We start from the raw sequence: 13,889 nt of genomic DNA, 5'->3' as shown, positions 1-13,889 counted from the left end.
CTTCCAGGGTAGGCAATTTTGGGAATGGGGGGGCAGCATGTTGTCCACATAGCAGTGAAAGTTAACATTGTGTTTCTGAATGACATTTTCAAAAGGTAGAATATATAGTGGAAACAATAGTGGTCCTAACATGGAACTTTGAGGAACACCGAAACATACAATTGATTTGTCAAAGGACAGTCCATCCACAAAGACAAACTGATATATTTTCTGTCAGATAAGATCTAAACCAGGCAAGAACTTGTCCATGTAGACCAATTAAGGTTTCCAATATCTCCAACAGAATGTGGTGCTCTATGGTGTGAAAAGCAGCAGTAAGGTCTAGGAGCACGAGGACAGATGCAGAGCCTTGGTCTGACGCCAGAGCCTTGATCTTCACGAGTGCAGTCTCAGTGCTATGATAGGGTCTAAAACCAGCCTGAAGTGTTTCATATACATTATTTGTCTTCAGGAAGGTAGTGAGTTGCTGCGCAACAGCTTTTTCTAAATCATTTTAGAGGAATGGGAGATTTTATATGGGCTGATAGTTTTTTTTAAATTTTGCAGGTAAATTTTAGGCTTTTTCAAGAGAGGCTTTATTACTGCCCATTTTAGTGAGTTTGGTACACATTTGGAGGATAGGGAGCCATTTATTAGCTTCAACATAGGGGGGGGGGGGGCAAGTACAGGAAGTAGTTATTTCCGTAGTTTAGTTGGAATAGGGTCCAGTACGCAGCTTGGTTTAGTTGGTTTAGATGCCGTGATGACTATATTCATGAATGTGTCAAGAGATACAGGATTCCAAAACTTGATTTTCTCCATTGATCCTAGGTCCTGGCAGTTCTGCGCAGACTCAGGACAACTAAACTTTGGATAAATATGCAGATTCAAAGACAAATCTGTAATTTGCTTTCTAATGATCCTGATATTTTTGTCAAAGAAGTTCATTAATTAGTCACTGCATAAGTGAAAACCATCCTCTCTTGGGGAATGCTGCTTTTTAGTTAGCTTTGCAACAGTATCAAAAATACATTTTGAATTGTTCTTATTCTCCTCAATTAGGTTTGAAAAATAGGATGATCGAGCTTCAGTGAGGCCTCTTTGATATTGTACAGAACTGTCTTTCCAAGCTTGTCGGAAGACTTCTAGTTTGGTGGAGTGCCAATTCCGTTCCAATTTTCTTAAAGCTTGCTTCAGTCCTCGGGTATTTTCTGTATACCAGGTAGCTATTTTTTTTTTTTTTTTTTTTTTTAGGGGTGCGGCTACATCTAGGGTATTATGCAAGGTTACATTTAGATCCTCAGTTAGGTGGTTAACTGATTTTTGAACTCCGACATCATTGGGTAGGTGGAGGGAGTCAGGAAGGGCATCTAGGAATCTTTGGGTTGTCTCAGAATTTATAGCATAGCTTTTGATGATCCTTGGTTGGGGTCTGAGCAGATTATTTGTTGCGATTGCAAAAGTAATAAAATGATGGTCTGATAGTCCAGGATTATGAGGAAAAACATTTAGATCCACAATATTTATTCCACGGGACAAAACTAATATTCAATATTAGTATGACTGTGGAATTGAGAAGGTCTGGAGAGATGTTTGGACAAAACCACTGAGTTGATGATGGCTCCTAAAGCCTTTCGGAGTGAGACTATGGACTTTTCAAAGTGAATATTGAAGTCACCATTTAAAGAAAAAAATATCTGCCATGACTACAAGGTCCAATAGGAATTCAGGGAACTCAGTGAGGAATGCCGTGTACAGCTCAGGAGGCCTGTAAAAAGTACCTACTGTATAAAAAGTGATTGAATAGGCTGTATAGATTTCATGATTACAAGCTCAAAACACAAAAACACTCATTTTTGGGGGGTAAATTTACATTTGCTGTTGTAAATGTTAGCAACACCTCCGCCTTTGCAGGATGGGCAGGGGATATGGTCACTAGTGTAACCAGGAGGAGAGGCCTCATTTAACACAGTAAATTCATCAAGCTCGAGTCATGTTTCAGTCAGGCCAATCACATCAAGATTATGATCAGTGATTAGTTAATTTACCATGACTTCCTTGGAAGTGAGGGATCTAACATTAAGTAGCCCTATTTTGAGATGTGAGATATCTCAATCTCTTTCAACAATGACAGGAATGGAGGAGATCTTTATTCTAATGAGATTGCTAAGGTGAAGACTGCCATGTTCAGTTTTGCCTAACCTAGATCGAGGCATAGACACAGTCGCCAATGGGGATAACTGAGCTGACTACACTGACTGTGCTAGTGGCAGACCCCACTAAGCTGGTAGGCAGGCTGACAGTGGAGCTAGGCAATGTTGATGGATAAGACGAGAGCACCCCTCCAGCTAGGATGGAATCCGTCACTCCTCAGCAGAACAGGCTTGGTCCTGTTGACGGAGTGACGGAGACTCATCACTCCCCTTAACTGGGAGGGGGCCAGAGACAATTAATTGATGTCGACATATCTTTATTGCTAATTTACAGGCTGAAGATATGTTGCGTTTGGTGACCTCTGACTGGTGACTGGTTTTCTCAGGAGTCCCTAAAACATTAAACAACACAAATGACAATTTCACACTCATGTCACAACGCACATAAAGCTTGCTAGCTAGCTGGCTAATGTTAGCTAGTCAGCTAGCTTGCTTTATGACAAAAAATATGCATAATAATTTGTCTCTACACCAACTAACATATTCCTCTCAACTGTACATTTGTTGTATGATTTGTTATGATATTAGAATGACTTACATTTGCTTCCATCCTAGCATTTTTGTCAGTCATCTTTTCTGAAGAAAGTTTCCATGGTTGGGTTGCATAGCGTCAAATTCGTTGTGGAAACCACTCGATATCATTGGTCATCGCCCTGCTACTGGTGATTTGCATACAGTTGGGAAATGCTGACCTTTTTCACTGTCTCCCACACCACTTTTGCGCTGCCTAATGACTCACTGACTACTCCGCTTCTCACCGGTTTCCTTCCATTGAAAATGAATGCGAAGTAGTGTTTCACCGCACGGTACCATATGCTAGTGTACATGAGCCATTAGCTAACTAACTAGGTTGCTAGTTAGGGACACTGTGTGCTAGCTAGCTAGCTAGAATGCTATTTAGCTAGCTAGAACACAATGTCGCCCCTGCCTCCCGCCTGCTATGTACCGGACTAGCTGGCTAAGCTAGCACACAGTGTCCTTTGCTCCCATCTGCCCTTGCCGCCGTTAACAGAACTGCGGGAAAGGACACTGTCTACTGGTGTACGGATCCCGCCCCTTCTTCTATGGGGTTTATCGGCGGCTGGCATCCAAAATTATTGTGTATTAACACCATCTTTTTTTCATGGAATGTTCTACCTATCCATTTTAGAGAAGCAGACTCGGCTGACCAACAAGATCGAGAAGATCCAGGGCCTAGCACCTTCTGTCATTGGTCCTGAATTGATGGTTAAGGTGTATGCTGTTTTAATGAACACATCTTGGGCTACCAGTCATCGTGGGGCTTCTCTTCAACATTGAATGCTTTCTTATGTGCAAAATGACAGTTGTTGTCAATATGATGCATTTCAGATAGGTCTACGTTTTTGTTGTATGTAGAACCAATACCGTGTGTAGACAAACTTGAACTCTGTTATCATTCATTTGCATTACACAGTTATTGTATGATAGGCTACCGTAAAAGGGATGTCAATACGATGAAAATGACACAGCCTACTTGTTCACCCCCTGCCTGCTCTCTTGCTATAGCGTGTGTGTGTTGCTCTCAGAATAGGCATTTACTCTTATTCACGGCAGATTCAAATGACCTACTGCCATGTAGGACATTTCACATCAGCTATGACTATAGAATACGCACTTAGTTTGATTTAGTTGGATTTTCTGAAGCTCTCCAGCATAGAAAATATTGCGCAACTGGAGAAGTAGCAGCTTGGTTATACACATTTCATAGTGTCACAAATTCAACAGAAATGTAGCCTATAGTTTTAAAAAACTTCTCAGGGATAGCCCCCTTTTTTTCCAATTTTCGCTTAAAATGACATACCAAATCTAACTGCCTGTAGCTCTGGCCCTGAAACAAGGATATGCATATTCTTGGTACCATTTGAAAGGAAACACTTTGAAGTTTGTGGATATGTGTATGTAGGAGAATATAACACAATAGATCTGGCAAAAGAAAATACAAAGAAAAAAACTAAACATTTTTTTTCTACCACTATCTTTGAAATGCAAGAGAAAGGTCCCAGTTCTAGCCATCACTCTGGTTGCAATTCCGATGATGTGCATAAGATGGCAGCAGTGTATGTACAAAGTTTCATATGGATAACTTGAAGTATGAGTTAACTACATGACATTTAGTGTGAAGTCACCCAGGTACATTTGGGCAAATCGTGAAGGAGGCATTTGCATTCATATTACATTTTTCTGCAAGAATATCGTCAAATCTGTATACTTGGACTTTGATTTAGCTTTTCCAGTATTAGTAGCCATATTATAAGTTCAAAATTTGCAAAACAATCAGTTTTCATAACCTCATAACTCTGAATAGTCTTATAATTTTTGTCCAAAAGGAAGAGGGATGCTGTCGCAAAAGGTTAGCACCAACATTTTGCGACAGATACGGGGTTTTACCGGATACTCCCATAAAACCAAGCTCATTGGCTATCTAGCTAGCTTTGTTTGAACCCAATTGGTGCTTATTTGACAAAGATACAGTCGATCAAATGAAGATCGTCATCGGTGTGCCATGAAAGCGTTGCTCTCTGACCAAACTTGTATCCTATAGGATATACTACACTCCTAATGATATAATGAAGTCTGGTTTATGTTCTAGGATCTCTGAGGAATACATACAAATGTCATTTGACTGGTTGAAACAATGTTTAGGGTTAGATTTCTACAGACTCCTTTCTTTGCAATTTGAACGAGTGGAAATACAAAATCGATCATGCATGCTATATGGACCTTTTTAGGATATGAAAAAGGATTTTATCTAATAAAACGACACTTGATGTTATCTCTGGGACCCTTTGTATGATAAATCAGAGCAAGATTTCAGAATGTAAGTACACACTTCACCTTCAGAGGTGAATTTATCAAACCTATTGCAGTGAAAAAAGTGTTTTGTTGTTAGGAATTCTCCTCAAACAATAGTATGGCATTTGTTCGCAGTAATAGCTACTGTAAATTGGACAGTGCAATTATATTAACAAGAATTGAAGCTTTCTGCCAATATAAGACACTTATATGTACCGACATTTATTGTTTCTCTAAAATCTGCGATGGTGACACAAGGTGCTGCATGATTTACAGCTGTCCCGTTAAGGACGCCTACCCTATAACAATCTTTTTTTAATATTGTATTTATTTAATGAAATACAAACAAAAACATATCAAGCTGTCTAGAAGGTGAGTATGTGTGTGCGTGTGTGTGTGTGTGTGTGTGTGTGTGTGTGTGTGTGTGTGTGTGTGTGTGTGTGTGTGTGTGTGTGTGTGTGTGTGTGTGTGTGTGTGTGTGTGTGTGTGTGTGTGTGTGTGTGTGTGTGTGTGTGCGCGCGCGTGCGTGCGGGCGGGTAAATTCTAGGTAAATTCTGATGATACAGCTTTGAGAAATAGGTCTACACTAACATACTTTCACCATCGGGATTTGATAAAAAATGTGTATATTACTTGGTAGGAGTTCATAATGTCAATATAAGATCATTTCTTAATAAATACAAGCAAAATACTCTGGACAGTATTAAAAACAGAAAACAGGGTAGACTTCTTAATTGCATTAATTTAATTTGTCATTAAAAAAAAATACAATCAGAAATGCATCTGGTAATACTTGCATTTGTGACAGACATGACAAGAACAATTTGTATAGCTGTGAATGATGCATCAGGGAGCCTGTGCTCAGTGAGAGCTTTCTCAGACGGAGGGCAGGCTGGGAAAAATGTTAGACCACCAGTTCACATAGCGCACCCTCATCTTCTCATGGACGTAGTTCTTGTTCATATGGGCATTGATCTCCAGGTACTTTTGCCCAGAGGTGGTGTATGCAGGCCAGGTCACAGGCACCTTCGACTCCCCGTTGTTGGGGTCTCTGTGGTGGGAAGGGGTTGATGGTAAGAAAAACATAATGGTGAGAACATTCGATATATATAGTTTTCGTGAGGATAACATCACTTATACAGTAATCCCATCCAGTGGGGGAGACAAAAACATGATTGCATTGCAGCTCTTTTTTACCCAGTCCTGGCGAAGTTGGTCCAGTAGGCAATCAAGTATCTGGAGACGTCACGGTGGCTGGGCCAGTATGCCAGGGGCGTTGTGAAGGGCTTGCCGAACACATACTGCAGGTCATCAGCATGGTCAGCCTCCATCCAGCTGGGGTAAGGTTGGACTATCCCGGCCATGCGGCTGGGCTCCGAAAAGAGGTAGGAGTAGGTGCGTGCAGATCTGGGGTAGGGCAAGGAGAGGAGGAATGATTAGATATCAGATGTATTTCTAGGATGGGAAACAAACTGGGTGAGAAGGGCTGTGCTACAGTAACAATGAGGAAGAATCACCGCGCATTAGAGGCATGCAGGTAGAGTGCAACCTGGGTAGGAACCAGGAAGATGTAGTCAGTTTCGATCATAACAACGGTCTTCTTGATTGTCTTCTGGCTAGGGTCATCTCCCCAGTCAGCCGTGTACTCTGCGAATGCGTTGTTTGTAGCGGCCTCTCCTTTCTTAGTCAAAGAACTCAAGAGCAGTTTCACGTCTGACCTGTAGTGAGAAAGAGGAAGAGAGATGCACTATATATAAAAAAAGTATGTGGATACCCCTTGATATTACTGGATTTGGCTATTTCAGCCACACTAGTTGCTGACAGGTGTATAAAATCGAGCACGCTGCCATGCATTCTCCATACACAAACATTGACAGTAGAATGGCCTTACTGAAGAGCTTAGTGACTTCCATTGTGGCATAGCCATTCTATTGTCAATGTTTGTCTATGGAGATAGGATGCCACCTTTCCAACTTCATCACATTTATGCCCTGATAGAGCTGCCCCGCTCAACTGTCAGTGCTGTTATTATGAAGTGGAAACGTCTAAGAGCAACGACTGCTCAGCCACGAAGTGGTAGGCCACACAATCTCACAGAACAGGACCGCCAAGTGCTGCAGCCCGCAGCGTGTAAAAACTGTCTGTCCTTAGTTGCAACACTCACTACTGAGTTCCAAACTGGCTCTAGATGCACTGTCAGGATGAGAAATGGTTCATCCGGGGCTTCTTGAAATGGGTTTCCATGGCCGAGCAGCCACACACAAACCTAAGATCCCCATGCGCAATGCCAAGCGTCGTCTGGAGTGGTGTAAAGCTCGCTGCCATTGGACTCTTGAGCACTGGAAATCCGTTCTCTTGAGTAATGAATCACGCTTCACCATCTGGCAGTCCGACGGAAGAATCTGGGTTTGATGGATGCTAGGAGAACGCTACCTGACTCTATGCATAGTGCCAACTGTAAAGTTTGGTGGATGAGGAACAATGGTCTGTGTCTGTTTTTCATGGTTCGGGGCAAAAACCCTTAGTTCCAGTGAAGGGAAATCTTAACGCTACATTATACAATGACATTCTAGATAATTCTGTGCTTCCAACTTTTTGGCAAGATTTTGGAGAAGGCCCCTTCTTGCTTCAGCATGACAATACCCCTGTGCACAAAGTGAGGTTGGACTATCCCGGCCATGCGGGTTCCGAAAAACCAGAAATGGTTTGTCGAGATCCATTTGGAAAAACTTGATCAGCGGCTATTACAGCAGCAAAGGGGAAACCAACTAGGCAAGTCAGTTAAGAACAAATTCTTATTTTCAATGATGGGTGGGTTAACTGCCTTATCCAGGGGCAGAATAACAGAATTGTACCTTGTCAGCTCGGGGGTTTGAACTTATAACCTTGCGGTTACTAGTCTAAAGCTCTAACCACTAGGCTACCCTGCCGCCACAAGAAAGATGTTCGACGAGCAGATGTCAACATACATTTGGTCGTGTAGTGTATCTTTATATTGTTTTATGTCCCACGGATTCGTGAAGAAATATGACGAATTAAACAGGAAAGTGACCCTGTCAGGTAGCCTTCATTCATACATAGCACCCAGCCAAGCTAATGCGATGCAGTGCAATATTCCTTATTTTTTAACACTTTTTTTCTCTTTCCTCCATTGATTTCGTCATCCTAATTTTGGCCATCCTACAAGGGTAAAAACGCCAATGACTTTTGAATGGATGATGGTAGAAACATGAGGTTTGGACAATTGGACAATTCTTAGAGGAGTTTCTACAAAATTGACACATTACCCGTTGGTCAAAATATGCATTTTTGATTGGATACCCTAGAGATAAGGCCCAACAGATATATCAACCCCTTCTGAATCTCACTGTGTTAGGGACCTGGCTGAACTGATAACCCTGTCCTTTATTATTTGATTCTACTTCTACTTGTTGGACTCAGTTGGTTCTGTAAGTTGTTCTGCAGTCCCATTTAAGCTACACCATGCACATGGCCAACACCAAACAGAGTGCCATCTTCCTCCCAGGTAACCAATCAGCCCTCTTCCTCCCAGCCCATAGCATAGCCACTCACACGGGGACTTTTGCGCTTGGATTGTTGATATTGGGGATGTCCTGGCCAGCGAAGAGGTGGGCATCCATGCTGTTGACCCCGGCGAGGTAATCAATGTCAGCGGCGTTGTGGAACAGGTTACCTGGGTGATCAGGCAGGAAGTCTCCATCGATCACAGGGGAGAGGACCAGGTTGTATACCATGGGGGCTAGAGAGACAGAGATACCTCTTGATGCTATCGGCAGGACATGGCCATCACCAAATTACTGTGTCATTGTCATCTATACAGGTATCATTACAGGCATCAACGCATGCAAATCACATCCTCCTCTGTGTCTTTCTCACAGCGTGCCACAGCCCTGTACATTAATCTCAGTGAACACTCACTGGAGGGAGAACCACCCAGGGCCGTGGTACCGGCCAGAGTGAGAACATTAGCGTCAATAAGTTTCAGGCAGGCCATCATCTGATCATCCTTGGGGCAGCCCACCTTCTCAGCAACCTAAAGAGACAGAAAGGGGGATGAGACATCCCCTTAACAGCCAATATCCCTCTCTGTCAGTCCATATTCTACCTCATTGTTACAGAAGTACACATACCTTCTCTGCAAAGGCACGGGGGTTCCTGTTGATAGCCCAGGGGCAGAGAGCAACACCACTCTGGGAGATTGCCCTGCGGATCAGCCCTTTGTTATGGGGAGAGAGTGTCTGTGTGGCGGTAAAGTACATTCAAACTCGAATTAGTACATTGCAATCAAACTCAAATTAGTACATTAGTACATAGTACATCTGTACCTATATTTACTTACAATCATAACAGGAGAACCCTGCTTAATGCTTACACATATCTAACTATCTAAAAAGTTCAACGTTAAAAAAGGTCTGAAATACAAGTGTTTTCCATCAACCTTTTTAGACACAGGACACAGAGTTCTCCGAGGTCTCAGGAACTTGTGACAAACAGCTGACTATGTAGCGTACAGGACATCATGGTCCAAAATAAAGAAGCAGAAATCTCACTGTTCTCATTGTTAAATGTATCACCACCCTACCTACTAACTTCATAGACACAACAGTTAACAGAAACTAAACACTTTGACAATTAACGTATGCTTTATGGCAGGAAGACCCTGAATAATCATGACATTTTAATGAAGAGTTTATAACATTGAGACTGAAGAAACATCATTTCTACTAGACTTTCTTTGTATTTTGACATCACTATCTTTGCCCTGAGAGCTCTGTATTAAAACTGTTACTCTCCTTTTTTAGTCCCACACCTGGAGGCTGGAGCTAACAGCGCCGGCAGACTCCCCGAAGATGGTGAGGTTGTTGGGGTCTCCTCCGAAGGCACGGATGTTCCTGTTTACCCAAGCAATGGCAGCATGCTGGTCCCACAAACCATAGTTACCTGACATGGAAGAAAGCTCTTTGAGCCAGCAGCAGTACTCTGCCTACTCATTTCCCGTGTGTAGATTCTGCAGGTCAGGGTCGGCTCCAGGATAAGCGGTCGCTTATGGAACTCAGTCTGGGGTCTTAACTTACTGTTGAGAGTTTGAGTAGTAGAATACATGAGGTGTGATTTCAAAATATTGTTGTGCATCAGCAGTTTTTCTCTTGTTATGTCAGTTACTGACAGTCACTCAATTAGCCATGTCAGCTAAGAATGTATTGATTGGTAAGTTAGTCTAGACAGCGATCATTGCCGAATACTGATTAGGCATGCAGGGCATGTGCCCAGGGGACTTGACCTTCAGGGGGCCCCCATTGATTTTGTTTGTCGCTCTCACTCAGATATCATTAACATGGCATAAATTAAGTTTTGGCTAAATGTGTAGAAATTCAGGAAATTTGCATTAAAACTGGAAAAAAAGTCTCTCCACACCATGGCCATGGTAGAGTTTCTTTTTGAGTTACCTTTTGCGAGGTTGGAGACTTTGTTTTTGATGGAAGTTTCAATTTCTAACACATACAGTATGGACACGAAGTTAAAGCAATCACGACGCTGACCAAATTACTCAAGATTTTACTTCTGGGTTAAGAGAGATTATCTACCTACTAACATACTGTACATCTGCCTCCAACAGAATGGCTCAAGTTTCTGAAAGAGCCAGTTGATTACTAAAAGTTAAACAAACACAGTATTCTTAAACATTATTCTCATAAAGTGGATTCAGTCACCTGAGAATCAGTACATGAAGAAAAGGTCAATGTCATACATCAGCTGATGTGACACCGATTGTACCACGGCCATTTACCCACCCAGCTAGCCAGCCAGCCAGCCAGCCAGCCAGCCAGACACCCACCTAGCCAGCCAGCCAGCCAGCCAAAGCCTTGGTTGACACCTACCAGGTCCGCTGGCATCTCCAGAGCTGAGGAAGCCCAGGGTGCCCACACGGTAACCCAGGGTCACCACGATTACATTGCCTCTGTTAGCAATCTCTTCCCCGTCATACAGATAGTTATCCAGGAAGTTAGCGCCCATAGAGCCACCAACCTGGAAACCACCTCCATAGAGCCACACCATTACTGGCAGACCAGTGGAGACTGAAAGAAAGAAGGGATATTTCAATACATTTGAAGAATTACACCATATAGTCATATCATTATTAGTATTACTACACATCAGCAGGTCATACTGTATGATGTCTTGATATGTGGATGACAGACTAGGGCTGACACCTTATTATCTGGTGTCCTACTCTTGTGACAGGTAAGGACACAGGAAAAGGTGTAGGATTTTAATTTGAGCCAGTAAATTTCAGCAGGAAAATAATCCTGCAGCAACATCAAATGTAAATTCTTATGTGGATTATAGTCAATGGACATTTTCGTTGAGGTTTATACAATTTTCAAAAGAGAAAATCAAGTCTGAAATTTCAAAGTGGAAATTACAAACTTGAGAAGCTTTTTTAACCTCAAATGGGTTACAAGTTTAAGTTCACTACAACTGGGTGATCAAATTAAGATCCTACATTTGTACATAATACATACCGCTGCTGCCCTGAGGGACCCATATGTTCAGGTAGAGGCAGTCCTCTTGGCCACGGGTGTCTGACTGGAGCAGGTTCAGCTGCATACACCTCGGTTTGAACTTAGTGGCCTTGAGAACACCTGGAAGGAGACACAGGGAGAAGCAGTCAGTCAACTGAGATGCGTGTTAGTAAGAGTAAGGTCTGATACATGCCTGTCCAATATTTATTTTACAATCTGCTTCAGTATTACTACATTGTTTTGTACAAATAATGATATATCTTGCTGAATGGATAGACATCTGAGGAATTTAGTTTTTTGGTACCCACCATCCCATCCAGGGTGACGCTTGGGCTTCTCAAACTTGCCGGGCTTGTCAGCGAAGGGGATTCCTTTGAAGACGTCCATGGTGCGGAACAATCCATCAGAATTGATGTTCTTCCCCTGCACCATGCCTCCCTCAGTGTACACCACTCCAAGCTACACATCCACACCCAAAGGGCAGATACTAACTCATTAAACATTCAGTAATATGCGCATGTGTAAAGTGTGAAACTGTTCTTATAATAGGCACCAATCTATTCAGTGATGCTGATTTGTGGATGTAGTGTCATTGTTTTTTGTTGTTTTTTAGCACGAACTGTTGCAAAAAAGATGTTCAGCTGTTGTATTCACACTGCTTGTCAACCCATTGCTGAGAAACATGTGAAAAACCTGCAGCGTGAGTACAAACGCAGGAGATGTTCTTAACTCTTTGATGTTTTAAGCCTTTGTGTTTTACTATTGTTTACCTTCTCAGTATAAACTATTTTATACTTAGTAGACTTTTTTTGTCCAACTACATTTCTATAGTATCTTCTTCACCTCAACGAGCTGATCAAAACCACAGATAGTAAGAAAAAACATGGCTACATTAAAACAGCTACATTAACAAATATGATATTTGGACATTTGTTTCACTTAAAGAAACAATAATTAATTTAATTACAGTAAAGATCAAATGATCAAAACCAAATCAACTAAAATGGACTTACAGTGGCAGCAGAGGCGGACCCCAGGAACAGGGCAGCAGAAACCAAAATCCCCAGCGTCTTCATAACGGTCATCCAAAGACACCTGTCAGCACACCTTTTATACAGGAGGAGGCCCCTCCCATATTATAGCATCACAGAGCTTTGTTTGTTGAGTATTGTTCAAGTCCATAAAGGTGCCTGCAGGTGAAGTTTTTACTGCTCCTAGCAGAACTCGGTGAGGCAAAAGTGAACGTTTGAGCTCGCTAGAGCTGAGCGATTAGCGCTTTTTGAGATTGTTTCGGTTTGATTATGACATTCTTTTCACAGTTTTCAATGTCAATTATATATATTTTTAATTATTATTTTTTAAATTAAATGTGTTATGCATTATGTGGGTTGAATGTTGTAACCCAGATTAAAATAATTATTTTTTTAACATTTTATTGGTCACATACGCATGGTTAGCAGATGTTATTGTGAGTGTAGCGAAATGCTTGTGCTTCTAGTTCCGACAGTGCAGTAATATCTAACAAGTAATCTAACAATTCCACAACAACTAACTAATACACACAGATCTAAAGGGATGGAATAAGAACATGTCAATCTAAATATATGGATGAGCGATGACCGAGCGGCATAGGCAAGATGCAGTAGATGGTATAAAATACAGTATATACATATGAGATGTGTAATGTAACATATGTAAACATTACTAAAGTGGCATTTTTTAAAGTGCATTGTATAAAGTGACTAGTGATCCATTTATTAAAGTGGCCAATGATTTGAGTCTGTATGTAGGCAGCAGTCTCTCCGTGTAAGTGATGACTGTTTAACAGTCTGATGGACTTGAGATAGAAGCTGTTTTTCAGTCTCTCGGTCCCAGCTTTGATGCACCTGTACTGACATCGCCTTCTGGATGGTAGCGGGGTGAACAGGTAGTGGCTCAGGTGGTTGTTGTCCTTTATGATCTTTTTGGCCTTCCTGTGACATCGGGTACTGTAGGTGTACTGTAGGGCAGGTAGTTTGCCACCAGTGATAAGTTGTGAAACAGCGGTGAATCAGCCCGACTGGATGCTCTCAATTGTGCATCTATAAAAGTTTGTGAGGGTTTTAGGTGACAAGCCAAATTTCTTCAGCTTAATGAGGTTGAAGAGGCACTGTTGTGCCTCCTTCACCACACTGTCTGTGTGGGTGGACCATTTCAGTTTGTCTGTGATGTGTACGCCGAGGAACTCTAAAATTTCCACTTTCTCAAATCAAATCAAATGTTATTTGTCACATGCACAAGCTTTGCAGATGTTAATGCGAGTGTAGAGAAATGCTTGTGCTTCTCGTTCCGACAGTCC

General features: G+C 41.9%; 1 protein-coding gene across 1 annotated transcript; it reads right to left on the bottom strand.

Moving 5' to 3' along the window:
• Positions 1-5,728: 5,728 nt before the first annotated feature.
• On the bottom strand, positions 5,729-12,627 carry LOC135543912 (bile salt-activated lipase-like). Its single transcript, XM_064971228.1, has 11 exons — positions 12,565-12,627; positions 11,860-12,010; positions 11,552-11,671; positions 10,907-11,104; positions 9,838-9,968; positions 9,158-9,265; positions 8,946-9,060; positions 8,580-8,766; positions 6,524-6,724; positions 6,204-6,413; positions 5,729-6,057 (listed from the first exon to the last, which is right to left on the bottom strand). The coding sequence occupies exons 1-11, from the start codon at positions 12,625-12,627 to the stop codon at positions 5,883-5,885; spliced, it is 1,659 nt and encodes a 552-aa protein (XP_064827300.1). The 3' UTR covers positions 5,729-5,882.
• Between the last annotated feature and the right edge of the window lie 1,262 nt (positions 12,628-13,889).

This window comes from Oncorhynchus masou, chromosome 8, assembly GCF_036934945.1.
Source record: "Oncorhynchus masou masou isolate Uvic2021 chromosome 8, UVic_Omas_1.1, whole genome shotgun sequence".
NCBI classification, from domain to species: domain Eukaryota; kingdom Metazoa; phylum Chordata; class Actinopteri; order Salmoniformes; family Salmonidae; genus Oncorhynchus; species Oncorhynchus masou.
Note: the sequence above shows the minus strand (reverse complement) of the source record. Positions and strands in the feature narration are given on the sequence as shown.

Coding starts and splice junctions, on each gene's coding strand:
- LOC135543912 (XM_064971228.1), bottom strand. CDS start 12,627: ATGAAGACGCTGGGGATTTTGGTTTCTGCTGCCCTGTTCCTGGGGTCC. Junction 6,725..8,579: donor CCAAGCGCAAAAGTCCCCGT/GTGAGTGGCTAT, acceptor TTCTCACTACAG/GTCAGACGTGAAACTGCTCT. Junction 6,414..6,523: donor CTGCATGCCTCTAATGCGCG/GTGATTCTTCCT, acceptor GCCCTACCCCAG/ATCTGCACGCACCTACTCCT.